The sequence below is a fragment of the Sminthopsis crassicaudata genome, chromosome 1 (genome assembly GCF_048593235.1).
Source record: "Sminthopsis crassicaudata isolate SCR6 chromosome 1, ASM4859323v1, whole genome shotgun sequence".
In the NCBI taxonomy this organism is placed as follows: Eukaryota; Metazoa; Chordata; class Mammalia; order Dasyuromorphia; family Dasyuridae; genus Sminthopsis; species Sminthopsis crassicaudata.
Genome location: NC_133617.1, coordinates 397,303,505 through 397,331,242, shown reverse-complemented (window position 1 = coordinate 397,331,242; position 27,738 = coordinate 397,303,505). Strand labels below are relative to the sequence as shown.

The window sequence follows — 27,738 nt, the reverse complement described above, 5'->3', positions numbered from 1 at the left end:
TATGCTAACATTTAAAGAAAAGAAGTTTGAATGGAATATCTAGGCATTCATTCTCCAATTGATAAATGGTCAAAGGATATGAACAGACAATTCTCAGATGATGAAATTGAGACTATTTCCACTCATATGAAAGAGTGTTCCAAATCACTACTGATCAGAGAAATGCAAATTGGGACAACTCTGAGGTATCATTACACACCTGTCAGATTGGCTAAGATGACAGGAAAAGATAATGATGAATGTTGGAGGGGATGTGGGAAAACTGGGACACTGATGCATTGTTGGTGGAGGTGTGAAAGAATCCGGCCATTCTGGAGAGCAATTTGGAACTATGCCCAAAAAGTTATCAAACTGTGCATGCCCTTTGGTCCAGCGGTGATACTGCTGGGCTTGTATCCCAAAGGGATACTGGGGAGAGGAAGGGGACCTGTGTGTGCCAGAGTGTTAGTGGCAGCTCTTTTCATGGTGGCTGGAAACTGGAAGATGAATGGATGTCCATCAATTGGAGAATGGTTGGGTAGATTGTGGTTTATGGAGGTTGTGGAGTGTTGTTGCTCTGTGGGAAATGACCAGTGGGATGAGTGCAGAGAGGTTTGGAGAGACTTACATGGACTGGTGCTGAGTGAAATGAGCAGAATCAGAGGATCGCTGTACACTTCAACAACAATACTGTATGAGGAAGTGGATATCTTCAACATAAAGAAGATCCAACTCACTTCCAGTTGATCAATGATGGACAGAAACAACTACTTGAATTGAATGTAAACTGTTAGCACTACTCTCTATCTATCCAGGTTACTTACACCTTCGGAATCTAATACTTAATGTGCAACAAGAAAATTGGATTTACACACATATATTGTATCTAGGTTATACTGTAACACATGTAAAATGTATGGGATTGCCTGTCATCTAGGGAAGGGAGTAGAGGGAGGGAGGGAGGGAAAAATTTGGAAAAATGAATACAAGGGATAATGTTATTTTAAAAATTACTCATGCATATGTACTGTCAAAAAAAATTTTATAATTATAAAATTAATTTAAAAAATAAATAAAAGAATATCTAGGCATTCTCTGTGAAGACAGAGAAATGCACTAAACAGGTTTGGAAGTTTAAAGAGGCTCCGTTTGGATTCTGGGAGGGAAAAATGTTCAGGATGAAACAAATTTCTCTCCAAGAGAAGCCCCTAGTCTGTTTTGCTGATTTAAAAGCTTTGTTAAGTTTCAAGAACAATGGTTAAGAAATTTGGGAATTGGTTATTTGAAAATTTGCTTGTGATTTTAAACTTTTTAACCTTTAACTTACTACTTTGTAAGTAAATAGAACTTGGCTATTTAAACTGACAGGAAACTTTTTCCCTTAAAGCACTAAATTAAGGGAAGTGTTATGTTCAGACTGGGCCCCATCCCCTGGTTCATGAGACCCTAGACTTTCTGAGAAGTATGTATCTAACAGAGTCAGGACAAAATTGCAAAACATGTCAACAGGTTCCGTTGTGTGTTCACTCTCATCCAGACACTTCCCCATTGTAAACAAGAAACTGTGTCAGTGATTTTTGAAATTTGTAACCACAAAGCTGTCCTAGGATGTGGCAAACAGGCTTAAAAGTGTGCCTCGCTAAAGGTTCGGGGCTGATCTCTACTAGCCTGTCTAGTGGGGTCACTCACCAGCCGGCTAATAAATGATGCTTTAAATTACACAATTTGGTCTAAGCTGCCTATCTCATGTCCGTCCATTTCATTACATAGAAAACATATAAAGTCTGTATCTTGGGAAAGATGAGGGCTAGAGTTTAATTTGGGGAATTCTCTGAAAAGACTATTTAGACTGGTATTTGGAACGCATTTTTTTATGATTTAAAAAATTACTTATCTGAGATGATACAGACAGAAAATTTCTTTTTTTATGAATCGTGTTGGAAGAGAAAAATCAGAACAAAAGGGGGAACCACAAAAGAAAAAAAAAAGGAAAAAGTTAGCATAGCATTTTTTTTTTATTATAGCTTTTTATTTACAATATATATGCATGGGTAAATTTACAGCACTGACAATTGCCAAGCCTTTTGTTCCAATTTTTCCTTTCTTCCCCCCACCCCCCTCTCCTAGATGGCAGGTTGACCAATACATGTTACACATAGCATATATTAATGCATGTTCATTCTCCATAGTTCTCTCTCTAGATGCAGATAGCATTTTCATCCAAAGTTTATTGGAATTGCCTTGGATCACTGAACCTCTGAGAAGAATAAAGTCTTTCATGGTTGATCATCACACAATTTTACTGTTACAGTAAAATTTTTTACACTGTATTTTCTCCTAGTTCCACTTGTTTCAGTCAGCATGAGTTTGTGTACATCTTTCCAGATCTTTCTAAAATCAGCTTGTCCATCATTTTTTATGGAACAATACTATTCCTTTACTTTCATATATCATAACTTATTCAACCATTCCCAATTGGTGGGCGTCTAACTCACTTTTTGGAAAGCATTTTAATTGTCACTTGGTATTTAATCATTGATTCCTGTTGGTATTTAATTATTTGAAAGAAGATGGATGGTTTCTCCTAGAGCAGGGATGGAGCTCTCTGTCTTCCGGCTTGCTCAGGGGGCTGAGCCCTTAGGGCGATTAATGACTGAATGTGAATTGTCTGCCAAAGCCTCCTGTAGTTCTGGAGCATGGCATTGTCCTGCTGCACTGGAGTCTGTGGGACTGATTCTGAATCTGAAGATGTCTTCATGGGACTAAACCACAAGAGGGCCACCCAGCTCCTCCCAAGGCCACCACCCCTCTCACCTGTGCTCCGGCTCACCTGGCCCCACCCCCCGGAAGAGTTGTTGACGGAGCTTTGGGAGAGACCTGAGAATGGGAAGCTGGGTCCAATAGGGGGTCTCACACCCCCCCAGCAATACAGGTGGGGCTATGGATGGGGCTCTGGAATTGATTGAATAGGCCATGTCTGTAGTAGGAAGCTGAAGCTAAGGAAACACACCTGTGTTTCTGGAAGAGAATTAGCTCTGGAAGAGAGAGGCTAAAAGGACCTGGTTTCAGGGAGGGAGCCTATCTAAGCCTGACAGCTGAGATTTCAAGGTCTGGGAAAGGAGAAGAAAAGAGCGAGGGGATTGGAGTCTTGGATTCAGGGGGAAAGATTGATCCTGAGGACCTAGACATCCTTGTTTGGAGAAGGAAGGGGGACTACTGGAAGGGATGCTTCATAAGAACCTAATCAGTGGTAGAAGGGGCAGGGAATACGACCATAGTCCCTGGAATGGGAAAGCTCTGGGGCAGGGTGAGCACTTTGGAAATAGAATTGATAGTTCTTAGGTCTGTGAGAAGGGAAAATTAGAAGAAACTAGGCTGATGGGTTCGATTAAGGGAGAGAGGAAAAGAGGGATTCCTTAGGAGGGATGGAGGGGGTGTCATAGATGGGACTAGTCCTCCCTCTCCCCTCTACTTCTTACCAAAGGGAAACAGGAACAAGGACTTAAAGAATAAAGAAGGTGAAGGGTGGGGGAGGCAGGATCTGGGAACTGGAAGCCAGGAACAGGTTCGAGGTATGGTCCCCAGAGGCGGGGCCCAGGAAGTAAACAGAAACCAAGAGCCATAGCCTAACACAACCAGTTAGCCTGCTTAGGTGCTGAGTAAAGGGTGGAAACAGGGCTAGGAGTCCAGATGCCTAGATTCTGGGAGACAGAAGAGAGAAGTAAGACAAGGGGTGAAGACAGTGTTGGAATGGGAAAGCAGCCCAAGGTCGGGGCTGGAATACCTGGATCCTAGGAGAGGGCTTGGGAAGAGAATGCTTGGTTCTTGGGGAAAGGGAGAGGGGAGGAGGAGGGGAAGAGCACTTGAGTTTTTGGATAAAGCAGGACTGGAGGGATCAAGATATGTAGACCCTGAGAGGGAAGAAAGGGCTAGCGATTGTTTCTTCCAGTAGGGCTAGAGCAATGAGGACATTTAAATCCGAAGAAGAAAGAAGGGATTGTATGGTTTGGTCCTTAAAATTGGGATTGAAGACCTAACGCTTGGGCTCTAGGAAGCTTTGACAGTGAAAGATGTTATTTGGTTCCCTTCATGTCTCAGTTAACCTTTGGGTCAGTAACGGGAACTAGGAAAACATACATATCATTAACCTTTTATAGTATGAAGATTCTTTGACTTCAGGGTTAGAAAGAAAGGAAGAAAAAAAAAAGAATGAAAGGAAGTCGGGATGGAAAGTTTCTATTCTGCGGAAGGTGGTTTAGCCTTGTGATAACTTGAGGGTTCAGAGAAAGGAGTGAGAGAAGGGATACTAGGAGTCAGAAAACAGGTGGGTTGGGAGCTAATGAGTCAGAATGCTTCAATGGGAAGAGAACTGGGGAAAAGGATACCCGGGACCAAGGAGAGGAAAGAGTTGAAAATTGGGACTAAGATACTGGTTCTAGAGTTGAGCTAGACATTGCTATGGGTGGGTGAAATAGGGATCAGATTGTCCGTAAGTAGGGATCAGGATAGCTAGGTTCTGAGGTAGTGGGCTAGGGGCTGGGAAGCTTCCAATGGCCTCTTTCTCTAGCTAGCCTCTCCCTTCCTCCTTGTAGATGCTTGGGGAAGCATGAACTCCCCCAGTAGTCCCCAGTTCCCTTCAGGGCTGCTCTCAGGAAGCACCTCCCCAAGTGGGGATGATGGCTTCTTCCCCTTTGTGCTGGAGAGGCATGATTCCTTCCTGGGGGGACCGGGGCCTGGGGATGAGAAGCAAGAGGATGAGCCCGAGGACCTGGCTGTGCTGCTTCAGCGAAAGGAAAAGGACTTACTACTGGCAGCCGAGCTAGGCAAGATGCTTTTGGAGCGGAATGAGGAGCTGAGCCGGAGCCTGGAGCTTCTCAAAGCCCAACACGCTGAACGGGAGGAGGTAAGTCCGCTTGGTGTCCAGGGAGCCCGTCGGGGAGGTGGGGATGCTTAGCTAGGAAGCGGATGACTTGGCACCTAGGCTGGCCCCTGCCACAGGTGACCCTGGTCAAGTCACCTTCATTGAAGATCCAGCCACTCACCTGGAAAATGACTGGACTGGGTGATTTCTAAGATGGCTTCCTGCTAGGAAGCCCAGGATTCCCTAAGTCTGAACTTCCCAGTATATGGGATCAGACCAGTAAGGCTCTCACCCCTCCACAGACACACATATCCTTTTCCACCTCTTGACTGGCTGTCTGGAACGCTCTCCCTCCTCATCTTCCTTCAAGTCCTAGTTAAAAATCTTACCTTCTACAGGAATTTTTCCCAACCCCTTTTAAGGAGTTCTGTTTCCTTGCATATTGCTTGTTTGCCGGTGATTGTTTACATGTTGTCTCCCCCCTTAGGTTGTGAGCACCTTGAGGACTGGGACAGTCTTTGACCTTTCCTTTTATCCCTAGCACTTAACTTAGTGCCTGACCCATAAGAGTCATTTCATAAATAGAAATGCTTATTCATGACTGCCCCTGCCCCTCCTCCCTCCAGAAACAGAATGGTGTAATAGAACGTGGAACCGAGGGTCAGAAAACCCAGGTTCTAACAACCAGCTCTGCTCCTAGCTGCCTATGTGACCCTGAGCAAGCCGTTTTCCTTCTTCAGCTCTCAATGTCTCCATCTGTAGGGACGCAAGACAGGGCCTTATGGCCCTGGTCTTCTAAACAGGAGTGACTGGCCTGGGGACGCAGAGGACTTGATTATTAAAATTTCACTGTGAGCATTTATATCTTGTTTATTGGCAAATGCTGTAAATCAGGGCTTAGTGTATGGTCTAGATTTGAGTGATGGAAAAAAAATGTCAATAATGCAGATTAAGCTGAAAAGTGTGTTGTGCATACATATTTCCTCCCCGATTGCATGTTGTGAAACATTTACCAGTACACTCTTGCTTCTGATGCTAAGATTCTGGATAATATGAACCCCGTAGGAAGGGATCGCTTCTATCTCAAACCTGAGCTCTACCCGCACAGAATTTATTTGGTCAGACTAGATTTTGAGCTAACCCTTTGCTGGTCTCTAACTTAAGGGCTGAAGGGGAGGTCAATATTTTTCAAGAAACAAGAATTCTTGGAGTCTCAAAGAGAGGAAGAAGGGTTAGAAAGAATTTGGAACTCAAAATTTAAAAAAAAAATGTTAAAAAGTTGTTTTAACATATAATTGAAGGAAATATATGGTAAAGCAACTTTTTAACTTTTTAAAGTATATGTAAGTATACACATGTATATATATATATATGTGGATATGGATGTATACATATATAATTATTAATACTATATATTTAATATATATAATATATGTGTGTATTTATACATACAGATATAGATGTAGATGTAGATGTGTATATACATACACATAAAAGAAAGAAACAAGATTTACCAGCCGCTGTGGAGTCCGGGAGGGGTAAGGGTCTAGTTCCACCTCCACTTTGCTCCTAACTTGCTTTACTGCGGGTGAGTCACCTCCTGGCTAAGCCTCAGTTTCCCCCACCGTAAAGCGGGGAGTTGGTCTTGGTCTCCAAGGCCCTGTCCACTTTTGATGGTTCATGACTCATAACCTTGAAGCGGATCTGACTGTTGGGGAGTCCGGGCAGAAGGGCGCGGGCCCCGCCTCCCCTCCCCCCAATCTCACAGCACGGGGCACACAGGTTCCCTTCTTTTCCCAGGTCAGCTACAGGAGTCTGGGTGGGGCAGAGAGCGTCCCCCCACCAGTCAGACAGGTTTGGAGGAGAGACTGAGGCGTGGGGTATAGGGTGGGGCGGGGGCAAAGGAGTAATTAGAGGGAGCGAAGAATCTGGGAGAGGGGAACCCAAGACCAAGGGAGACTAGAAGGAGAGAAGGACAGGGGTAGAGTGCAATGGGCAGGGGTATCAACTCAGGGGAACTGAGACGGCGCCGGAGGAGGCTGCGCACCAAAAGCAAGAGGCCCAAGCAGCAGGTGAACCTCCCCAGGCGTCCTCCCCCTCCCCGGCCCCTCTAAAGCTCCAGGATGCTCTGTCTCTCTGCTCCCCACTTCATCTTTCTCTGTCTGCTCTGTTGTCTCAGCGGCTGCAGCAGCAGAACCATGAGCTCCGACAGGGGCTGGCGGCCCGCGGAGCGGAGTGGGAGGCTCGGGCAGGGGAGCTGGAGGTGGACGTGGCCACGCTTCGAGCAGAACTTGGGGAGCGGCGCTCAGAGCAGCAGAATAGTGGGCGCCAACGAGCCCAAGCCCTGAGTGAGCTCAGCGAGCAGAACCTCAGGCTCAGTGAGCAGCTGGCCCAGGTCAGTCGGGCAGGGCTAGCGGGCTGGACATTTGGATCCTGGGGGGGACAAGAACCAGAGCTATCATTCTGGGGGGGCAGATGCTGGGGGCACCCCTGAAGGGGGGAAGAGGCTGGGTGGTAGGGCTCTGGGAAAGCATGAGGCGCTGAATGAGTTCATCTCCTCTCTCTCTCCATCTTCCATTCCTAACCATACAATGTCAGGCCTCCCAGACAGAACAAGAACTCCAAAAGGAACTGAGCATGCTTCGGGGAGACTACCAGACCCAGCAGCTGTTGGGAACTGAGATGAGGGCCCGACTAGAAAGCCTTCAGGGAGAGGTAAGGGCCCAGGCCCGATTCTGGAGCCAGGGGAGAGGGAGCCCTGACGTCCCTCCAAATCCACCCCAGCTCTCTGGCTCCTCTCCAGAACCAGATGCTCCAGAGCCGGAGGCAGGACCTGGAAGGGCAGATCAAGAGCCTGCAGGAGGAAGCGGACCAGAGCCAGGGCCGAGTGCAAGCCCTGCACGAAGAGCTGCTGCTGCTGAGAAGGGAGAGAAGGGAGCACAGCCTAGAGGTGAGGAGTCAGAGCTGGCATGGAGGGATCATGGGGGGGTGAGAGGAGTGCCCTCCCCACTCTGGCTGCCGGCTGCTAATAAGACAAGGCCTAGGGCAATGGAAGGAAACTGGGGCCATTTTCCCCAGAAATACCCAGTCAAAGAACCAGGTTTAACTCCACATGCCCTGCTCCTTCCTGCACCCCCACCCTCCTCCAAGGGAAGCAGGTCTTGGTAAAACAGGAATCTGAGACAGAGCAGTCCCAGGGCGTCTCAGGGTCAGCACACAGGGGCCCAGGACCCTGCGACCACCCCATTTCCTGGGCAGTGCTTCTGGTGCCAACCCCGGACTCGCGGTGCCATTCCTGGGCACAACCACAAGAAACGATGGGAAGGGCTTCATGCATCCGTTTGATCATTCAACAACCTATCATATGTGGTCATGGAGGGCTAATTCAGTACCTGCTCTATGCCAAGTATTCGGTTACATTCTGGGGTTGCAAAGGCAAAAACAGGGTCTGCCCCCAAGGAGGCAATAGCCAAGTGGGGGGAAACCATATGCAAATAACTATGTACAAACGAGAGATACACCTGATAGAGTAGAGATAACCAAGGAAAGGTACTAGTGTTAAGAGGTGTTGGGAAAGGCTTTTAATAGAAAGGGAGATTTTAGCTGAGACTTAAAGTCAGGAAAGCAAAATCCAGGTATGGAGAACATCCAGTGAAAATACATGGCATGTGCTGTGAACAACAAGGAAGTCAAGGTCACCAGATCAGAGAGCACAGGAAGTGTAATGAAGGATAAGAATACCAGAAAGGTTTATTAAGACTTTTTATTTTCAAGACATATGCATAATTTTCAACATTCACCATTGCAAAACTTTGTGTTCCAAATTTTTTCCTCCCTTCCTTTCCCCCCACTGCCTCCCCTAGATAGCAAGTAATCCAATATATATTAAACATGTGCAATTCTTCTATATATATTTCCACAACTATCATGATGCACAAGAAAAATCAGATCAAAAAGAAAAAAAAAAGGGAAAGAAAACAAAATGCAAACAACAAAAAGTGAAAGTACCATGTTGTGGTTTATATTCAGTACCCATAGTCCTCTCTCTGAATGCAAATGGGATGAAAGGTTTCAAAAACCAAATAGAGAATTTAAATTTGATAGGAAGTCACTGGAGTTCATTAGTGACAAAATATATCATGGCCTGCAAAGGCAAAGCCTAAGCTTTGGAAAGATCACTTTGATACCAAAGTGAAAAATGAACAATTTTAGTGAACCACAAAGTAATATTCTTAGCTGGGAAGAAAGGCCTTCCTCAAAGAGTGGGAGGAAGTAGTTTGAAAAAGCTGCTAGAATGAGTGAACCAGTAAATCAATTAGACAAGAGTAAAAGGAGCAGGTTGAACCCCATGCTAGATTTGAGAAAGATCAATACAATTAAGACTTGGTTGCTTTGCTCTGTCATCAGCTAGAACTGGCCCGCTCCGAGGCCAGGGAAGCACTTGTGTCCCTCAGACGTCTCCAGCAACAAGTCTCTGAGCTGGAGGAGGAATCCCGGCTGCAGGATTCAGAAGTCTCTGGAGCCTCCTTGCAATCTGAGATTGCTCACAGCCTAGATGAGGAAGGAGACTCTCAACTTCCAATACCACCCCAGGTAAGTTCTGATCAGGAGTTGCCCTTTATAACAATTCCTCAGACCATGAGATAGGACAATACTCAACAGAAATTAGTACCACTAAACTGGTTTTGGGTAGGATCTTACTGAATTAGGTACTTTGGGTTCTCATTTTATGCCTACCCTTCTGAAACTGCAGACTATTTTCATTGTTGTATAGTCATTTCAGTTATATCTACTCTTCATTTCCCCTTTGGAGGTTTTCTTTACAAAGATACTGGTTTGCCATTTCCTTCTTCAGCTCATTTTATAGATGAGGAAACTGAGGCAAAAAAGGGTGAAGTGACATGTCTAGGGTCACATGGTTAATGTCTGAGGCCAGATTTCTTTCTTTTTTTTTTTTTTAAAAGATAATTCTTTTTTTCTTTTTATTTACAAGACATATGCATGGGTATTTTTTCAGCACTAACAACTGTAAAACCTTTTGTTCCAACTTTTCCCTTCCTTCCCCCACCCTTCTCCCAGATGGCAGGTTGACCAATACATGTTAAATATGTTAAAGTATAAGCCAAACACAATATATGTATACATGTCCATACAGTTGTTTTGTTGTACAAAAAGAATCGGACTTTGAAGTAGTGTACAATTAGCCTGTGAAGGAAATCAAAAATGCAGGTGGACAAAAATAGGGGTATTAGGAATTCTATGTAGTGGTTCATAGTCATCTCCCAGAGTTCTTTCACTGGGTGTAGCTGGTTCAGTTCATTACTGCTCTATTGGAGGTGATTTGGTTCATCTCATTGTTGGAGATGGCCACATCCATCAGAACTGATCATCATAGTATTGTTGTTGAAATATATAATGATCTCCTGGTCCTGCTCATTTCACTCAGCATCAGTTGATGTAAATCTCTCCAGGCCTTTCTGAAATCATTCTGCTGATCATTTCTTACAGAACAATAATATTCCATAACATTCATCTACCATAATTTATTCAGCCATTCTACAACTGATGAGCACACACTCAGTTTCCAATTTCTGGTCACTACAAAGAGGGCTGCCACAAACATTCTTGCACATATAGGTCCCTTTCTGAGGCCAGATTTCAATTTAGTAAGATGAATCTGACTCCAGGTCTGATGCACGATCCACTGAACCATTTAGCTGTCCTAGGTACTCCACCTAGCTGCTCCTATTTAGCTAATGCTTATATTTCTCCTTAGAATCAGTTGTCTCTTTGAGTAGGGGCAAGCTACTAGATTTGGTTCCATCAAGATTTTGAGCTATAATTCAAATCTAAATTTAAGTCAAGAGCCTTACCTTGATAAAGAAAACTAACTTTCTTTTTCTTACTGGAGGTTCTAATAAATAAACTAATGGAAAAATCAACCAACCCCAAAGGAAAAATCATAGACTCAGAAACTGAACTAGCTGCCATTCTTAGGCCCAGGACTGTTCTTTCCTCTTGGTTCTCAGGACATCCACAACCCCAATGTCCTTCATGATTCATCAAAACCCCAGACTCCTCCTGAAGAGGGCTTGGAGCCCCCTAAGAAGCGGGCTTCCATGAGTTCTAGAGAAATGGTGGAAGAGAAGGAGATGGAAATAGAACGGCTACAAAATGAGGTGAGCAGAAATTAAACTGAGGAATATGAATGCTGGGGAATATGAGGAGGTAAGAGGAGCAATCTGTGGTGATCAGAATGAGAACTACCTGGATCTTACTACAGAACAGCAATGGTTATAGCACACTAAGTGTCTCTCCTGACCCCCGTCCCAGTTATCTTTGCAAGTAGAAGAGTTGCAGTCTCTCCGAGAAGAACTGAAGAGACAAAAGGAACTGAGGGAAGAGAAAGACCCCGAGTCAACACTGAGTAAGGCCCTGTCTGACCGGGATGAAGCGGTGAACAAGTAAGTCCATCTATCTCTATATCCCTATTCTCATGACATCTTGGTGTATTGGAAAAGCTCCAAACTCAGTCAGAAACCCTAAGTTTTAGTTCTAGAAGTCAATAAACTGGCTATATAATTTCGTTCCCCAAACCTTCATTTTCTTTCCATAGCTGCCACTTTTTCCTGTCTCTTGCTTTTATACAAACCAAATGGGGAGAGTTCTGTGCAATTCCCCATGTATTTTCCACCTAGGTCTTTGGCCCTGTCCCTTGAACTGACCAGGATCTCCCTGGAACGGGACTCTCTTTCTCGGGAACTGCTCAGAACCATCCACCAGAAGGTGGCGTTGTCTCAGGAATTAGAGGCCTGGCAGGTAAGAGGGACAAAACCTGATAAGGGCCAGGGGTGATGGCACAGCTGATAGTCCTTCCCCACCTGATCTCTTTTCTTCTTCATTCAGGATGACATGCAGGTAGTGATTGGACAGCAGCTTCATTCTCAACGACTAAAGGAGCTTAATTCCCAGCCAGCAGCACTCCCCCACGATGCCACAAAATTCTCCTTGGGAAGAGGGACAGGGGCTGGTAGCTTCTTCACCAACCTTTTCAGAAGGACCTGAGGGGGTGCTTGGGCTGTGGATGGGAATGGTGGTCTGGAGGTTTTTCTAAAAAGGGCTCAGGATGCTAAGGATTAAGGGGGCCAATGACATGGGGATATGGGATAGCAGAAGATAAGACTCCACTTCTTGGAGCACAATAGAAATAAGGGCAGAGAAGGCTTCCAAATCAAGCCGGCTTGGGAGGCCAAACTTTTCTCCCTCCACAAGAGCTATCAGAAGTGTCTATTTTGCATATTTGCAAGCTTATCTTTTCTAAATCATAATAAATTTCCCCTAGCCAGGGGCTGGGGAAGAGGGGAATCCATATAGGGTATTTATGTAACAAGGTCTAACAGAGTAATATATAAATGAATTTGAAATCTTGGGTTTTACTTTCTAAGAGATTAAGTGGACAGAAATTTCACCAAACTGGACTAAGTGGCTTCCTTTTTTTTTTTTTTTAATTATTATTAACAAAGTAGATCCTAACAAATGGGGAAGGGAAGATTGGAGAGAAGGGTCAGGAGAAGGATAAGGAAAAAGCTCGGTATCCAAGGTTAGTGAAGACATCAACTCTACAGCTATTTCCTGCAGCTGTCAGAACCTGGGAAGAAGAAGGCAGATAGTGAGAACTAGAAATATGAAGTGTTCCCAGTCTCCCAGATCCCCCTTCCCTTATGACCAAAGGGATCTTACCTTACACTCTGGTGCAGCAGGCTGCTGATTAAGGCTTAAATTAAGCAGACTGGGAGAGGAGCCAGGTACTTGTGCCTTCAGCTCCCCACTCAGCTGCCACTGGTTCACACAAGGTCCTTGCCCTGCTGAGAGGATCTAGGGAAAAGAAATGAGGGGAAGTCCAAGTTTAACAGATAAAAATCTGAAGACAAAGGAATCAAGTGCTACCTGGGAAAGAATAAAGGGAGAAAGCTCACCAGATCTTGATAGAAGGTTACATGTTTCTGTGGGGCTCTAAGTGGAAACACTGTTGTGGGTGTGGCAGATCGAAGGTGCCAAAGAGTAAGAGCCGGGCCCCCTCCACATACCTGGTAAGAATTGTTTTCACCATCATCCAACTCTAATTAATCATTTGCTTACTTCCCACCCTGCAGAAAACTTAACTCTTTTCCCCAGAGCCTCAGATACTCACCATCCAATCTGAGTCAGTTGCTAAACATCCAATCCACTTCCCATTCTGGGGTCGAGCACACTCCTGGAAAGGGAGGTAGAAGAGAAAAGGAGAGAATAAGCATTTATAAGCACCTACTACTACCAGGCAGTGTACTCATCAATTTGCAAACAATATCTCATTTGATCCTTGTAACAACTCTGGGAGACAGATACTATTATCTCCATTTCTTAATTGAAGATATTGAGGGAAACAAAGCTTAGGTAACTTGTCCAGAGTTATTCAGCTAGTAAGTGTTTGAGGCCACATTTAAACTTCCTGGCTCAGGCATCCTAGCTCCTTCCTCACCTAGCTAATCTAGTTAATCCAAACTGGTTAAGGAAAGGGAGAGGGGCCGAACAGAACAGTGAAACCCTCACCTCATGTTTGTAAACTTCAATGGTCTGGACCTCCTCACCTGTACGAAGATCTGAGAAGAGACACAGTGAAAACCTCAAGATATATCTCACTGTTTTATTACACTTCTTGTTTCTCTAGACCCTGGTCCTCTCCTGCTCCATATCCCTCCCTGCCAAATTTTTCTATCTCCAGTCACAACCCTCCAGGCAACTGCTCCCTTACCCCAAAGGCGAACACTGCCATCCTCACTCCCAGATAACACTTCAGGACTCCTTTCCCGAAGAGCCAGACAATGAATGTAATCAGTGTGACCTCGAAGTGCACGCTAGGGGAAGATAGTAATGGAAAGGACCAGTCAGCTAGAATCCCTAAAGGCTGCCTCCTTCCACCTTGAAGACCAGGAATTCCTCAGAGGGCAGCAGCATATGGGACAAATTGTCTGGCAAACAGGGGGGATAGAAGAGAAAAGTAGTAAAAAGAGCATCATTAGAAGAGGCTGGAGTTAGTTTCCTGGGCGTTTGCCCAGGCAGGGAAGGCAAGGGAGGTCTGCCTTGTCTATAACTTTGTCCCTTCTCCTTGTTTGACTAGTCACCCCAGCACCAACTTACTGTGAACGTTCCCGTTTCCAGGTCCATAGTATGAAGTTGACAATCACCCCCTGCCAAGAGGAGGGAATTCTCCTGTGGGGAAATGGAAGCAAAGAAGAAATCAGAAGAGTACAGGGAAGTGGAGGGAATCAGGACAGGTGCCAGGTTGGGATAAAAGAACCCACGTAGGAGAAAAGAACTCTGACTGGGCTAGATTGAAAGCAGACGAAGGAGAAACATACCTTGGGGTTAAGCAGCAAAGCATTGATTTCTGGAACTTCCAGGCTGCTCCTATTTAGAAGAGCAAATGGGGTCAGTCTGAGAGGAGGAAAAGGTACTAGCAGGGTCCCAACCCAATAAGCCTGCTCACCTGTAAGGGGGATGTCTGCTCCACACTTCCTTACAGCCCTTTAGGAAAAAGAACACACAAGAAATTTCCAGAGACCCACCCTGGTGCATCTTGCTCCTCAGCCTTTCTGAGGGGCATTTCTTCCTCCGAATTCAGTCCCCACCTTACCTTCTTTATGATCTCCCCCCAAAGCCAGGCCTTCACTTCACCATCCCCAGCACTGAGCAGATGGCGGTCTGTGGAGACCAGGCTGTACACAGGCCCATCATGGGCTAAAAGAAAAGGCGCACAGTTGGATAAATCCGTCCCAAGCAGGGGGACCCCCAACTTTGATTCCGGTACTCTACCCGCCCCCTTCCCCACGTCTCCCTGACTCCTCCCAAATCCAAAATGTCCGATGGCCTCACCCACCTACAAAGGTCACCACTGGCTTCTTACTTTCCTCTTTGGCTTCTGAGCTCAAAGCAGCTGATAAACTGAAGGGGAAGAGAAGTTATTAGTGAATCGAGGAGCATCCAAGTTTTAGAAAGGAAGGCCTTCCCACCCCCAGGAACGGTCTGTTAAGTCAGGGATGAGTGAGCCATAGACCACCCACTCAATTCTAGAAAGGGAGGGGGAGGAGGGGGAAGGCCCGGCTGCCAGTCTTCCCCTACCTGAAGATGGCGATCTGCCCGTAGTTGTTCCCTGCTGCTAAGAACTTGCCACAGGGGGAAACACTCTGGGAGAAGATGGTCATGTGCAGCCGCTCCAGAGCGCGCTGTACCTCCATCTGGGGAGGAACACACGCGCGTCACCCACAGCCCCCGCCACTCGGGGCCACCACCAACACTCGCAGGGCGGAGCCTTTCCTGACCCTACGCCTGGACCCCGAAAAACTCCTGCGCGCCCCCCCCAGACAGCAGCTCGACCCGACCCCGACCCCCCTCCCGAGAGCAGGGCGACGCAGGAAGCGGTGTTCTTGGGGGTGCACATTTTTTGATTTACACCACAACTCAAATCCCTCCGAGTCAGGAAGTTTTTCCTGACATCTAATCTCCTTCCCTCTGGCTGCCATTTTTGTCTGGCCAGTTTCCTCGACCTAGACGCCGGCCCACACCCCACCAAGCCCGCGACGTCCCTCCCACGGGATGACGTGCAGAGAGAATGGCGCCCCACCCCTCGGGATGGGACTACAGCTCCCAGAAGGAAGGGTCTTCGGCGCCGACTAATGACGTATGATCCAGAGGCGCGAGGCACAGCTCCGCCCTCACACCTCCCCCTCCCCCTACGACGGGTATGCAAGAAACCCCCGGCTTCCGTGAGACCCCACGAGCACCGGGCCGGCTGTGGTGAGTGCTCCTGAGGCCCGCAGCAAGTCCCACAACGCCCCAAGCCCAACTCCTCGCTGCGCGAGCTGACAGCTAGCCTCTCTCGCCTGCCGGGCTCGAACCCACCGTGCCGACGCACGCCGCTCCCTGCGCTTGCGCGAAGCTTCCGCGCCGCGCGCGCCTGGGCCTAGCGGCACTATGCGCCTGCGTAGTAGTGACCGGCTAACTCCCTGCATCCCGTGGGGCCCGCCTTCTGGTATTGTGTCTCCGCCCCACCGAGCCGCACACACCACCGCTCGTGGCCGAGCCGCGGGATTTTGGAGGCTCCCCCCGCCTCCGTGTCTGGGCAGCGGGACCTGAACCTTTCTTACCCGCAGGTCCCCGGAACTTCATGATCCTTCAGCCGCCCATGGAGCTGGGCCGCCCAACGGGGGCCCGGAAAGATCCCAGGGAAGCGCAGGGGCCAGACAGGACCCTGGACGCCTGGTGTGTGGCCCTGGGGGCGGGGGACAGGCGGGGCCTGGGATGCCCGGATGTCTGGGTTATGGGGTGCCGATGTGGGGGTCAGGGGCCTAGAAATCAGGGTTACAGCTGTAAACGGGGGACCAGGGCCGCTGCAGTGTGTACTGCTCTCCAGCAGACAGGAGCCCAGGATGGGCGGCGGTGGTCCAGAGTGCTTGGCGTCCTGGCCGCAGAGCCCATGAGCAGGAGCCAAGGTGTCAGTTACAAACCAAGGACTGAAAGTCAGAAGCGGACACCAAGGCTACAGTGTAGCACTGGACGGCCAGTGTACGGGAGATAATGTAGTCCTGGCTACAGGGCACCAGGGAGGACTGGGAGCCCGGCCCCCTTGCTGGAGTTACTGTCTAGGACGGTTTAAGTGGAGGCCGGACATCAGAATCTCCGTTCCATAATTAACCCAGACGTCTGGCTGGTGCCCGACTCAGATGGGGCAGTTTTCATTTAATAACTTTTTAATTGCACTTTCATTGTTAAATATTCCGATTACACTTTAGCCTGGCTCAGGCCTCCCTCACTTGTCACCTCCATGTTGGAGAGCCTGGAAGGAGAGCCCGGGTTACAGGATTAAATCTGAGGGTGAAGGACCGGTGCTGTAGTTAGAACTAGGAGTTGGATGCCTGGGTTTATGGCATGTGCGCACACACATTTATGACACTGGGGTTGGAGGGGCTTGGGTTAGATGTGCAGCTGAGGATAGGTTATCAGCATCCATGGTGCAGAACATGGGATGGGCTTTCATACTAGCATGCCCCGGCCAAAGGGCATCAAGTTGGAAGGCAGGAGCCAGGGTACCTGGATTATGTGGTTCAGACCAGACGGATAGGAAGCCTTGAGTTATATGAATGGAGCTAATAAAGAGGAGGGGGGTGGCCTGCATGAGAGAGCCAGGTCTGAAGTCTACCTGTATTAAAGGACCATGGTCTTGGGCCCAGGAACTCTAATAGGTTGCTTCCAGGGAAGGAGAAAAAAGTATTTAGGCTTTTAACTTTGTCTCTTTCACAGCTCCCTTCCCCAAGGAATTCAACCCCAGAGCACCAATCAGTTGCTGGAGGAGCATCAGTGAGTTTAGGGAAAGGGAAGGAGTTCTCCCTACCCTCCCATTCACCAGAATTTTTCTTCTTAGGACCCAATATCTTGCCCTAAGCCCAAATCCTCCCTAGGTTCTTCCTTCCCCATTCCCCCCTTCTAGCTTGTAATACTCCCCCTTTCCCTTAACCCCCCCCCAGGTCTAAGAGGAAAGGTACAAGATTTGAAGTCAAAGAACCTAGTTGTTTTTATGTATATTTATATTATGTGTGTATATATATATATATATATATATATATATATATATTATATATTTATAGGAATCAAAAGTTTCTTCCCAAAAGCCTTCTTTCCCAGTCCATTTCCCTGGTCTCTTTTTCCAGCAGCTCTCTTCAGAAGCATTTCCTGTCTGAGGAGAACATGGTCTCCCATTTTTCTCACCTCAGTCTGGACAGTGATCACCCCTACTGCCCATCAGCAGCTTTCTCCATGGGCACTCCAGCCCCACCTGTGATCAGGTAATGACTCTTTGAATTTCAGAACATTCACTGACTTCGCATTAACACAAAATAAAAATTTATATTCCTTACCTGATCAAAACTCATTAGGTAGGGCCTTCTTACCTTTCTTATTTCATGTTACTCCTCATTCTGTTCAAACCCTCCACATTTCTTTCCTCTATGTTGTCTTTGTCCAAGCCCTATCCATCATTCTAGGTCCCTGTGAACCCTCACATCCCCAGCCAGAATCAATTTCCTTTTGCCTTCTCCCACGTATACACTTACCAAATTCTCTCTTGTTTAGTTGTAGCTATTTTATCTCCCTTACTAGAATGAAGATAGTATTCATTTTTGAATGCCCCCTCCATTTCTACCACAAGGTCATTCACACTGGATTTGGGCTATAGTTTCATGTCTGAGATTCCTGGGATTCCTCCCCAAATCAAGAGCTGCCTTACTTAGCTCCAGCTACTGCCTAGGACCAATTTCATCTTTTCAGTGTCACTACTACATTTAGCCAGCAATTTTGAACAAGCTCTTATCTCTTTTCTTCCCTCAAGGCCTTTGGAAGACTCTTTTCACTCAACTGAGGATCTGGGGGTACTCTGCCCCAGCCTTCTTCTGGCCCTGTAAGTGTCGGAGAAGGGAAAGTGGGAAAGTACCAAGATTTGTAATAGGACTGAGTCCCCCTGACTACAATTTTTGCTTTTAGGAATCCCCATTCAGAGCTGCTCCTCTGGCAATATCCAGGAAACCAAATCCCAGAAATTCTTCGGCTGCTGAGACTGGGAGGCACCCAGGTATACCAAAACCACAACCCCCATAGTGGGGAGGCAATGGAGCTCTGAACCTCAAATGACTGCCCTGTCCCTCAGGAACACAAGCCTCTCTCAGTGCCCCCAACTTCAACTCCATGAGTTGGATCCAGATGGGCAGAATCTGGCCTTCTCTGGAAAACAAGACTCAAAGACCAAAGAGTGTCTAGACACCCATATATTGTATACAGAACTAGAGAATAGCACCTTCGGGTTAGAAATAGGTGTGTTACATACACATACATTTAAGGGATGGTGGCGAAAATAGAACCACAGGAGAAGGGTGGGGGGGGAAACATCTTAGGGAAGGGGGCCTTTGTGAAAGCAAAATAAAGATTGGTGGGCAATAAAAAGCAAGTAGCTTCATTGGTGGAGGGGAAGGGGAGAGGTGCTGTCTGGGGAGAAGGGCCCAAAGGGACAGATGCCCAGGTCCTTTTCAGTCTTCCCTGGAAAGCGAGTCAGGGCTAGACCCGCCCAGACATTGAGAATGTGTGAGTCAGGGCCCCGCCCCCACCCCCGGCTGACTCACAAACTCTTCCCTGCAGTGGCCAGAAACAGTTGGGGACCAAGCCAAAAAGGGGGATGGAGATGCCCATCTCTGTTAAGGGAAGAATAAGTTCAGACCCTTGTACAGAAGGGGAAATGGGAGTCTTACCTCTCCACTCAAATAAAATAAAAAAAAAAAAAAAATCAAATTTGAAATCAAAATAACTTTTATTTATACATATTCTATTCCCTCCCTCCCTCCTTCCCCATTTGCTCCCCCAAATAAATATCTCCCCTTGTGGGCTGGCCAAAGGAGGAAGACCCTAGGACCAGCTTCCCTAGAGGACCAGCCCCTACTATAGGAGGATAGAGTACTGTACCCTGTCCCTCCAACAAGATAAAGCTGCCTTGTCCCAGCACTTGTAAGGGGACTGGAAATCAAGGTCCTGAGTGTTCTATCTGGCCTCCTATTTTTAAGGGGTATTTTCTTGGCTCAGAGCCCCTAGTGCTGCCAGGGGAGGGAGGTGGCAGTGTGATTGTTGGGGAGGGGAAGCACCCCCCAACCCCTCCAACTGTGCAAATGTTGCATTCTTCAGCCAGTGAGCAGTCCCAGGATAAGACCCCAGGTTTGAGTCCCTACTTCTCTTCTGGGTATAGGAAGAGAATTGTAGAGTAAAAGAAGAATGTGTGAGGAGGGATAACTCATCCAAGAACATAACGCCAAGGTGGAGAGATCCACTCAATAACTAGATAAAGTTGGAAACAGGCCAAATCTGTCAGAAAGAGAATGAAATTGTAAATTCTTTGTGGGCAGGGATGTTCCTGTGCAAACATACTAATCCTTCCCCTCCAGCCCCCAAGTGCTCAAGTGAATTAGTAAATGCATCATCTGTATCAAGTGAGTTTTAGCTCTGTGAGTGAATGAATGAGAGGTTTAAAAAAAAAAGGCACAAATCAGTATATAGTCCTCCCATTTCCCTCCTAAACCGCCCCCCCCCCAAGACCCATGAAAGGAATTGGGTTTTGTGTGGCACTGTTAGTGTAGTCTAGAATAGGGTAAATGTGCTGGACTTTGGGTCATTGCCAAGGCTGGTAGAAATGAAAAAGCTCACCGTCACTGGATCAAAGCTGTGCCTGGACATCCTTCTCCTCCCGTCTCTTCAATGGGAGCTATAAGCCAAGTATATGGGAACATTAGGATCCTACCAGGTAACAACATATGAAGCTGAAGGAGACAAGGGAGGTTGTATACTTACTAGTGAACTTCTCTTTCTGTCGACATTGTCTCCAGACCAGAAGGCCAGAAAGGAGCCCTAAAATGAGTATCAATCCTAGTGTACCTCCCAAGACTGGCCACAGCAGAGGAAAAGGGGGTGGAGGTGCTGTGGTGCCTGGGGAAAAGAAAAAGGATGTCACTGAAGGTTCCAAATACAAACCTCTACTACTAGTTTTCAAACCCTTCCCCTCCCCTCTAAACTGCCCTAGCTATCCAGTCTACACCCTCCAAAAATCTAATCTACACATCCTAAATGTTATCTTTCTCTCAAACCTTACCCTGTTCTTCCTCACTCCCCCCCCCCCAAAAAAAATGCCCTTGGTCTCCCTCCAGCTCTTTTTCACTCACAGCCAGGGCAAAAGTCACTGTAGGGTCGAGCTGGACAGGAGGAACAATCCATGCACTTGTCCAAATCTGGGCTCCAAGAACTGCCCTGGGGACAGGGGGAGGGTGCTGGGGAGAAAAAGGGGAGAAAGTTGAGGGAAGGAGCCTTCTACACTTTCTTCCCCAGGATGGGCTGGGGGGAGGTGGTAAGAGGAGAGAGAGGTCAGGGCTATTCCGGGGGTTGAGGTCAGGGCTAGAGCTCTAGTTTCTGGTGAGTCAGACCAGCCAGACATCAGAGCCCCCAAGCACCCCCCCCCCGACATTCCAGACAGGTGACCGCAGGCCTAGGGGCAGGACTCTCGGGTTCTGAAAGAACTAGATTTGGAAGGGCTGAGAAGGCAGGATGCCTGGGTCTTTAGAGCTCAGTGGAGCGGCTTCTGCAGAGACACCATAGTTTGGGGAGAGGTGGAGGACACCGGACAGAGAAGGAGATGGGGAGGGAGGCGGGGGAGGCACCGCGTAGTTAAAAGAGATATCCAACTCTTCTCTCCCCCCCTCCTTCTAGCAGTCTGTGACTCAGTCCCGGGAGCTGGGCCGACAATCCCCCCCGCTTTCACCCCTCCTCCTCACATTACTGGGGCGTGAAGTCATTGTGAGGCGGGGTGTTCACCGGTCCGGGTCGGAGATGCCCACGTGGAGTGCCCCCCTCCATCCCACGCTCAGCCAAGTAGGGTAGAGTCTAGGGGTCTCCTTCGTCTCCAGCACCCTAATTTCAGAACTGCTCTGGGGGAGGCGTGCCCTAAAGTCATCCTCTTCCACCCTGACTATCCCATTTCACCCACAGCAGACTTCCCGGGAACTCTTCCACCCCGGCACTTCCCAGACAGGTGTCAGTGTCCCCTAGCCTGGCAACCCCATTACCTGAGGCTGGCTCTCCCCAAGTCAATCTCAGCACCATCAGCGCCAGGATCACTACTAGCGGTCCCAGAGCCATGGTGTACCTCCCGAGGCCGGTCCCGTTCTGAGCCGGGACGCGCATTCAGGGAGGCACGCCCGCCGCCCACCCTATCCGGGGCGGTCCCAGTCCGGACCCCGCCTCCAGGGGTAGCGGCCAGTCCCCCAACCAGTTGCCTGTCCACCGTGCTCCAACTCCCGATCCCCGAAAAGAATTCAAGTGTCTCGGCTTTCAATGCCCTTTCCGGAGTATCTCCTCCTGAGACTCATCCCTGCAGCTCAGCCTTTCTTGGTGCTTGGTGCTTCTTCCCCCCAAGCTCTGACTCCCCTGCCAAATCCCTCGGGCCTTCCAGAACTCAGGCATCCTGGTCCGGCCAAATGCCCGTTGCATCTTTTTCCAGTCCCCAATTCATACCCTGTGTTAAGCGATTTCTCATTCAGAGAAACGCGGAGATCTGCTTTTTCATCCCCAGGTTCTCTCAGGAAGCCCAGATGCCTGACTTCGGGGCTGGGGTCTCTGCCCCTCCCTGGGGAAGGCGGGGTCGCCAGTGACGTCACGGGGGCATTCGCGGCCTTTAAGACCCCCGCCTCCGCCCCCTTTCCCCATACTCTATCCTGATCTCTGGCTGTACTCGTTTCTCTTCTAGGCAGGTGAGTCTGGCACTCTGGCCCTTCCACCGATTGGGAGCTGCCCCCCCCCATCAGCAAGGCTAGCAGCTGGACGCTAAGGGTCCAGTACGGGAGCAACCACTGTAGTTGGGTCCGGTGGAGGAGCCCCCGGGTTTAGAGTCCGAGATTTGGTCCTAGGTTAGAAGTGTCAGATGTTTGGGTTTGGAGCATGGGTCCTAGTGGAGCCAATGGGTCTTTAGGGCAGGACGGAAGCCCCCCCCCCCATCCAATGAAGTAGAACTATACGATTCGAATTCCCAGGTTCCGAAGGAACTGAAGTAAAACCAATCTTCCCGGGTTCCTCGTAGTTCCTACAATTACAAGGGAGTGGAGGTATTAATCTTTGCTCCAAATTTCCAGAAAAACCAACTTTCCCCTCCCCCTCTCGGAACAAAAGGCCCGAACCCATCTCCACCCCCCAATACAAACACCCTCTACCCTTCGGACTGGGCCACTCTTCCCGCTGAAGAAGATCCTTGTGCTCGGGTCTGGTGTCCGCCCCTTCCGACCCCTGTAGAGTGGGAGGGTCCACGAGCTCCCCTTGCTCCTACCTGGACCCCCTTCCCACACCTGACCTAGTAAAACCACCTGACGACTTCTGGGGGTTGGGAAGGGAGGGGAGAGAGAAGAAATTTCCTGGATGTGAGATTTAGGTCTCCGGGGGCCATCTCTAGACTAGGACTCAGCTTGGGTGTATTTAGAATAAACGAAAAACTGGACTTTAGCGATTGGATTAGCGGTGTATCTGATATTGCTGGCGCAACGACAAAAATAAGTTACTGCTCTATGGGAACTTTTTATTTCTCTCAGAGATTGTACAGGCACTGGTAGCTGAGAATCACCAAAAATACCTTTAGAGTTAATATTTGAGTTGAGCTTGGAAACAACCTAGAAGCTCCTGGTTGTGTGAGGCTGAAATTGTGCATTTTCCATTAGAGAGCTATCAGTGTATAGTGGGAAAAGCCCCGATCCTGGCATCAAGAGGATCTGGGTTCAAATTCTGGGTCTAGGGGTTACCTCTTTATAAAATCGGGAAGATTTGTGCTACTCCCCTTAGGATCAACTAAATCAATATATAAATGTGAATTATATGCAAAGAGCTATTAACTCTGGGGGAGTTGGAGGGAAATAAGGGAAGGGCGATCTGAGTTTCAATTCCACAGTATTCAACAAGTGTAAAAATCTGTACCACGTGTAAGGGCCACTTTAGGGTCCGGGCATTCTTGAAAATTGGGAGAATCTGTAATTTCAATCTTCCATGTTTTTGTTCCTTTCTCTTAATTTGAGTCTTTGTGCTTAGAGGGAATTCAACTGGTACATAAGTTAAGCCTAGATAATTTAAGAAGGAGCACTAATAATTAAGGATTAGAAAAAAGGGATTCTCCCTTTGAAAGAAACTGAAAGATTGAGAGTTGGAGAAAAAAGTGCATCCCCAGACTTGGGAACTTGTCAGATAGTGTGAAAGTACTTAATGAGGAAATAGACTTTTAATGCCAGACATTATGTGGCAGTGCTAGGAGCTGTGGGGTGCCATTGAAGATTTTTGAGGACATTAGTTTGACAAGAATGGTTGGAGAAGGAAGAGACTATATAAAAAGACATGGCTGGGAATAAAGTTTCTGGAGAAATGGGAAGGCTAGATTTCAGGTATCAAGGATGGCTTCATGGCCGGAGAATTGCACCTGAAGCTGCCTGAAAGGGACTTCATAGAATATGCTGAGATTTCAACTTGGAGGGGATCTTGGAGGTCCAAGAAACTGAGGGGATCAGAGAGAGAAAATGTCTAAGGAGCTTGTTGAGACCATTGTCTCCAAATTCATCTATTTTCCTACTACCTTATGTGTGCCTCTGCAGGTAGAATTGGGGGAGGGGAATGACACATTCCTGGCTCTTGGAACCTCGTGGGGGTTGAGCAGATTTAGAATTCCCTGGAGGGCTGAAACCAAGTATTTAATCTTGTAAGTACTCTGCCTAGCACTGGGGATTTTGGCACATAGTAGGAACTTAGTAAATGGATGAAGGAATTGGGCTGGAAGGGAGGGGCTGGGGCCGAGGTGGTGGCCCTTGGGTATGGGAATCTAAGACTAAGGCATTTGAGCTTTATCCTGGAGGCTGTGGGGAGCCTTTGAAGTTATTGAGTAGAGAAGTGATTTGATCCGAAACTTCTTTAGGATTGGGGTGGGGGAGGAGGCACTTGTGTGTGAAAGGAGAAACTTGAAGGGGGAGGGGGACTTTGAGGGAGGTCTTTCTTAGTAGATAAAGTCCATTAAGCTGCCGACCTGGGAGTGTCCAAGGCCTGCCCTGGGGTGAGTGCAGTGAGAGATTCTTAAGAATGTTTTGGTACCTGTTTCTAAATCTAGTTCAAATTAAAAGGTGTTCTTTGGGTGAAAGTGGAACTGAAAATGCCAAGGATCAGTGAGCCCAGCTGGGATGGAAGGGGAAATATCACCTATAGCCAAGATCCAAAACTAAAATGATTCATATTTATAAGGATAACTGCTACATCCCATATTTAAAGCACACATACACCTATACAATATGGAGGATATTGGACTGGACAGTGGTTAATGTGGGAAGTTACCTGAGCCTGGGGACTCCAAGCTCAGTATGCATCATAATCTGGCTTCCTAGGTAAATAGAAATGACAATGAGGCAAATAAATCTCAAAAACACTTAGAATGAGAAAGAGTCTGGGGAGCAGTGGCAAGCAGAGTGAACTAAGCAGCCTTGTGATTTAGCAATATTGGAGATACAAAGAAGCTGGCTGACTGTCAGGACAATTGTGGAAGAGATTCCAGCATGGGGTGGGAGGTTGAACAAGATGACCTCTGAGGTCCTTTCCAACTGTGAGAATCTATTTTGGGAAAGGATATAGAGGACAATAGGTGGAATTTGATTTTTTTTTTTTCTTCTCCACTGGCCATCCCTATCCTAGATCTATTTAGGAACAAAAAAATCTTAGTACAACACTTGGTTGATGGATATGCAAGCAAATTGAATCTCTTGGAAAGGAAAAGTAATCATAGTGAGCAAATCTGAGAATGAGAGAGATACACAACTAAAGTAAAATTTGAGCATATTGCTTCACATTAAGAAATCTTAAGGATTTCACCCCCTTCTTCCTCAGAGGAGGAAACTGAAGCCAGAGAAAAGTGACTAGTCCAAGAATAAAATTGGAATCAGAACCCAGATTTCACTGTCTCTTTCCACAATGGATACTAGGGAAATAGCTAGTTAATTTGATGAGCAAAGTCTTAGGACTCTGCAGTGGGAAAGAGGATTATAGAAAGTAAGAGGCTAGAAGATGAAATGAGTTTTTGAAAGAGGAATTCATTGACATGGTTGAGGCTAATTTGTCAGAAATTAAGGCATGAACCTGCCTTGATTATCCTGAGATCTTTATGCTGAACTTTCAGGGTTCTAAGCCCTATTTAATTTCACTAATTTAACTTAACTAGTTTTCTGCTATCCCTTTTACTGAGTTTCCAGTATATGGATTTCCCAGCTTTCAGATATCTAGTAGAGGCACACCTTAGAGATCTTACAACCCATCTAAGGGAAATTTAAGAATCAAAGAGGTCGTTTGCTTAAGGTCATAGAAGATGGAGGACTAAAATTCAAGTAATTCTAACAACATCCAATTCTGTACTCTTCCCACTACATTTTTTTCCCTGAGGCTGGGGTTAAGTGACTTGCCCTTTGTCACACTGCTAGGAAGTGTTAAGTGTCTGCCACCAGATTTGAATTCCAGTCATCCTGACTTCAGGGCTGGAGTTCTATCCACTTAACCATCTAGCTGGCCCTTCCCACTATAATCTTAAAAGTAAAAGTTTTCTGCTATTGTACTGTATAATAGTAGGAGGCTTTATCCAATCGATGGGATTACTTAATAAAGGCTCCATTTAATGAAAGAGTTTGAAGCCACTGAATAAATGAAGTGGGTTAACCTAAATGATCTATTTAGGACTGGTTCTGAATTAGGCTTCTAGTCCAGAATTTCCCTCTTCACTGTTTCCCTCTTCACCCTTGCAGGTCTTCTCTTAAATTCATCCATGGCTTCTGCTGGCCTCCAGATCCTGGGCATAGTCCTTTCATTACTGGGCTGGATATCAATGATAGTGTCCTGTGCCATGCCCATGTGGAAAGTCACAGCCTTCATTGGTAATAACATCGTGGTGTCCCAGGTGACGTGGGAAGGCCTCTGGATGAATTGTGTGGTCCAGAGTACCGGCCAGATGCAGTGCAAGGTGTATGACTCCCTGCTGGCCCTGCCTCGGGAACTGCAAGCAGCTCGGGCCCTCACTGTTGTGGCTCTGCTTCTGGCCTTGGTGGGCCTGCTCATCTACCTTGCTGGGGCCAAGTGCACCACGTGCATAGAAGACGAGGAACCCAAGGCTCGACTAGTTCTGGCTTCAGGGATCATTTTCCTCATCTCAGCAATCCTGGTCCTGATCCCTCTGTGCTGGACTGCCCACGTGGTTATCAGGGATTTCTACAACCCTCTGGTGGCTGACGCTCAGAAACGGGAGTTGGGACACAGCCTCTACGTGGGCTGGGCAGCTGCAGGCTTTTTTCTACTAGGTGGGGGGCTATTGTGCTGCACTTGCCCCTCTGGCAGCTCAAGGAGCACAAACCATTATGTGGCCCGATACTCTGCTTCTGCTCCTCCCCCAGGGGGCTCCCGAGGCCCTTCAGAATACCCAACCAAGAATTATGTGTGAATCTGGAAGAAAGGGGGCAGGGAGGAAAACAAATGACTCCCTCACAGAAGGGAGATCTCCTTCCACTGCTTCCCTTCCAAGATGACCCCTGTCAGTCTTGGAGATTTTTGGCTTTTTTTTTTTTCTTTCTACTAAAACCCCTTGGATGACTGAGCCAAAGGATGATTCCACATCCCTTCCTGGTTTTTACTGCTGCTACTGATACTAAAGTCTTCCAGACATCTTTGAGTAAGGAGCTACAGAAATTCTGTCCAAGAGCTCCAGCATATTTTCCTGGATAATGGCACCACAAAGATCTACGCTATTTCTCTGAAAATGGATAGAATCATCTTTGATTGTGGGACTGAATTCAAATCTTGTCAAGAACAAAGTTCTTCAATGTGTTCTGATCTTACTATCCCCAGCTTCCAGGAAAACGGGGCCATCGAGATTCTATTTGCCATTTTTGGTCTTCTGTGGGAACTATGGTAGCTACTATGATCCCCTTGGACTCCCAAAAGGCAGGATGTGATCTCCCCACCAGCTCTTGTATCCTGCTTTTAACATACTCTTCCTGCAAACCCCTCCCCTCCCTCTTTTTTTTTTTTTGTAGTTTCCATGATTGGAGATTTTTTTTAGAATAAAATTTGTCTTGCTTGAAAGATGATGGTCTCTATTTGTGGGAGACTGCTTGACTTTGGGGTGGCTAAAGAGGGGGCATGGAGGCCTGAGATAGTGGGAGGAGAGGACTGAAGAGCATTCCCAAGGCATGCAGGTCCATAGGGCAGTGTCCTGGCATTAGGAATGAAGCAGA

The 27,738-nt window shown here is 47.4% G+C and overlaps 5 protein-coding genes across 14 annotated transcripts; 3 read left to right on the top strand and 2 right to left on the bottom strand.

The window, feature by feature from the left end:
* The first annotated feature begins 2,798 nt into the window (after positions 1-2,798).
* On the top strand, positions 2,799-12,310 carry BICDL2 (BICD family like cargo adaptor 2). Of its 3 annotated transcripts, none has more exons than XM_074279893.1 (10): positions 2,799-2,911; positions 4,572-4,882; positions 7,020-7,235; positions 7,439-7,555; positions 7,644-7,790; positions 9,248-9,433; positions 10,870-11,019; positions 11,174-11,304; positions 11,539-11,659; positions 11,747-12,310. In XM_074279893.1, the coding sequence occupies exons 2-10, from the start codon at positions 4,586-4,588 to the stop codon at positions 11,903-11,905; spliced, it is 1,524 nt and encodes a 507-aa protein (XP_074135994.1). In that variant the 5' UTR covers positions 2,799-2,911; positions 4,572-4,585; the 3' UTR covers positions 11,906-12,310. The 3 variants fall into 3 exon arrangements, with proteins under 3 accessions (XP_074135994.1, XP_074135992.1, XP_074135995.1); XM_074279891.1 differs by lacking the exon at positions 2,799-2,911 and adding an exon at positions 3,530-3,700; XM_074279894.1 differs by lacking the exon at positions 2,799-2,911 and adding an exon at positions 3,729-3,747.
* Positions 9,749-15,834, bottom strand: THOC6 (THO complex subunit 6). 6 transcript variants are annotated; one of them, XM_074279900.1, is made up of 13 exons: positions 15,779-15,834; positions 14,999-15,114; positions 14,757-14,821; positions 14,514-14,617; positions 14,367-14,404; positions 14,239-14,314; positions 14,018-14,089; positions 13,632-13,734; positions 13,430-13,479; positions 13,032-13,094; positions 12,817-12,927; positions 12,581-12,715; positions 9,749-12,488 (listed from the first exon to the last, which is right to left on the bottom strand). In XM_074279900.1, the coding sequence occupies exons 2-13, from the start codon at positions 15,112-15,114 to the stop codon at positions 12,405-12,407; spliced, it is 1,017 nt and encodes a 338-aa protein (XP_074136001.1). In that variant the 5' UTR covers positions 15,779-15,834; the 3' UTR covers positions 9,749-12,404. The 6 variants fall into 6 exon arrangements, with proteins under 6 accessions (XP_074136001.1, XP_074136003.1, XP_074136000.1 ...); XM_074279902.1 differs by having other exon boundaries at positions 14,239-14,287; XM_074279899.1 differs by having other exon boundaries at positions 15,661-15,801.
* On the top strand, positions 15,542-18,868 carry HCFC1R1 (host cell factor C1 regulator 1). 2 transcript variants are annotated; one of them, XM_074279911.1, is made up of 6 exons: positions 15,542-15,673; positions 16,030-16,138; positions 17,177-17,233; positions 17,584-17,718; positions 18,261-18,329; positions 18,413-18,868. In XM_074279911.1, the coding sequence occupies exons 1-6, from the start codon at positions 15,553-15,555 to the stop codon at positions 18,546-18,548; spliced, it is 627 nt and encodes a 208-aa protein (XP_074136012.1). In that variant the 5' UTR covers positions 15,542-15,552; the 3' UTR covers positions 18,549-18,868. The 2 variants fall into 2 exon arrangements, with proteins under 2 accessions (XP_074136012.1, XP_074136013.1); XM_074279912.1 differs by lacking the exon at positions 15,542-15,673 and adding an exon at positions 15,813-15,908.
* Positions 18,869-19,210: 342 nt separating this feature from the next.
* On the bottom strand, positions 19,211-21,676 carry TNFRSF12A (TNF receptor superfamily member 12A). The gene is made up of 5 exons (XM_074279913.1): positions 21,523-21,676; positions 20,626-20,730; positions 20,258-20,392; positions 20,114-20,171; positions 19,211-19,774 (listed from the first exon to the last, which is right to left on the bottom strand). The coding sequence occupies exons 1-4, from the start codon at positions 21,638-21,640 to the stop codon at positions 20,116-20,118; spliced, it is 414 nt and encodes a 137-aa protein (XP_074136014.1). The 5' UTR covers positions 21,641-21,676; the 3' UTR covers positions 19,211-19,774; positions 20,114-20,115.
* A 24-nt stretch (positions 21,677-21,700) lies between these two features.
* Positions 21,701-27,586, top strand: LOC141549888 (claudin-6-like). 2 transcript variants are annotated; one of them, XM_074279910.1, is made up of 3 exons: positions 21,701-22,206; positions 24,079-24,182; positions 26,257-27,586. In XM_074279910.1, exon 3 carries the CDS (start codon positions 26,277-26,279, stop codon positions 26,943-26,945), a length of 669 nt encoding a protein of 222 aa, XP_074136011.1. In that variant the 5' UTR covers positions 21,701-22,206; positions 24,079-24,182; positions 26,257-26,276; the 3' UTR covers positions 26,946-27,586. The 2 variants fall into 2 exon arrangements, with proteins under 2 accessions (XP_074136011.1, XP_074136010.1); XM_074279909.1 differs by lacking the exon at positions 24,079-24,182 and having other exon boundaries at positions 21,749-22,206.
* The last annotated feature ends 152 nt before the right edge of the window (positions 27,587-27,738 follow it).

Excerpts from the sequence above, each read along its gene's own strand:
- BICDL2 (XM_074279891.1), top strand. The coding sequence starts at position 3,670 with ATGCCTAGATTCTGGGAGACAGAAGAGAGAA. Across the intron at positions 3,701-4,571 it reads CTGGGAGACAGAAGAGAGAA|ATGCTTGGGGAAGCATGAAC; the intron begins GTAAGACAAGGG and ends TCCTCCTTGTAG. Across the intron at positions 11,305-11,538 it reads CGGGATGAAGCGGTGAACAA|GTCTTTGGCCCTGTCCCTTG; the intron begins GTAAGTCCATCT and ends TTTTCCACCTAG.
- HCFC1R1 (XM_074279911.1), top strand. The coding sequence starts at position 15,553 with ATGACGTATGATCCAGAGGCGCGAGGCACAGCTCCGCCCTCACACCTC. Across the intron at positions 15,674-16,029 it reads CGAGCACCGGGCCGGCTGTG|GTCCCCGGAACTTCATGATC; the intron begins GTGAGTGCTCCT and ends TCTTACCCGCAG. Across the intron at positions 17,719-18,260 it reads CCAGCCCCACCTGTGATCAG|GCCTTTGGAAGACTCTTTTC; the intron begins GTAATGACTCTT and ends TCTTCCCTCAAG.
- THOC6 (XM_074279900.1), bottom strand. The coding sequence starts at position 15,114 with ATGGAGGTACAGCGCGCTCTGGAGCGGCTGCACATGACCATCTTCTCC. Across the intron at positions 14,405-14,513 it reads GGGGGGAGATCATAAAGAAG|GGCTGTAAGGAAGTGTGGAG; the intron begins GTAAGGTGGGGA and ends TTTTTCCTAAAG. Across the intron at positions 12,928-13,031 it reads CAACTGACTCAGATTGGATG|GTATGTGGAGGGGGCCCGGC; the intron begins GTGAGTATCTGA and ends AATTCTTACCAG.
- TNFRSF12A (XM_074279913.1), bottom strand. The coding sequence starts at position 21,640 with ATGCGCGTCCCGGCTCAGAACGGGACCGGCCTCGGGAGGTACACCATG. Across the intron at positions 20,731-21,522 it reads TTGGGGAGAGCCAGCCTCAG|CACCCTCCCCCTGTCCCCAG; the intron begins GTAATGGGGTTG and ends TTTTCTCCCCAG. Across the intron at positions 20,393-20,625 it reads CAGTGACTTTTGCCCTGGCT|GCACCACAGCACCTCCACCC; the intron begins GTGAGTGAAAAA and ends TCTTTTCCCCAG.
- LOC141549888 (XM_074279910.1), top strand. The coding sequence starts at position 26,277 with ATGGCTTCTGCTGGCCTCCAGATCCTGGGCATAGTCCTTTCATTACTG.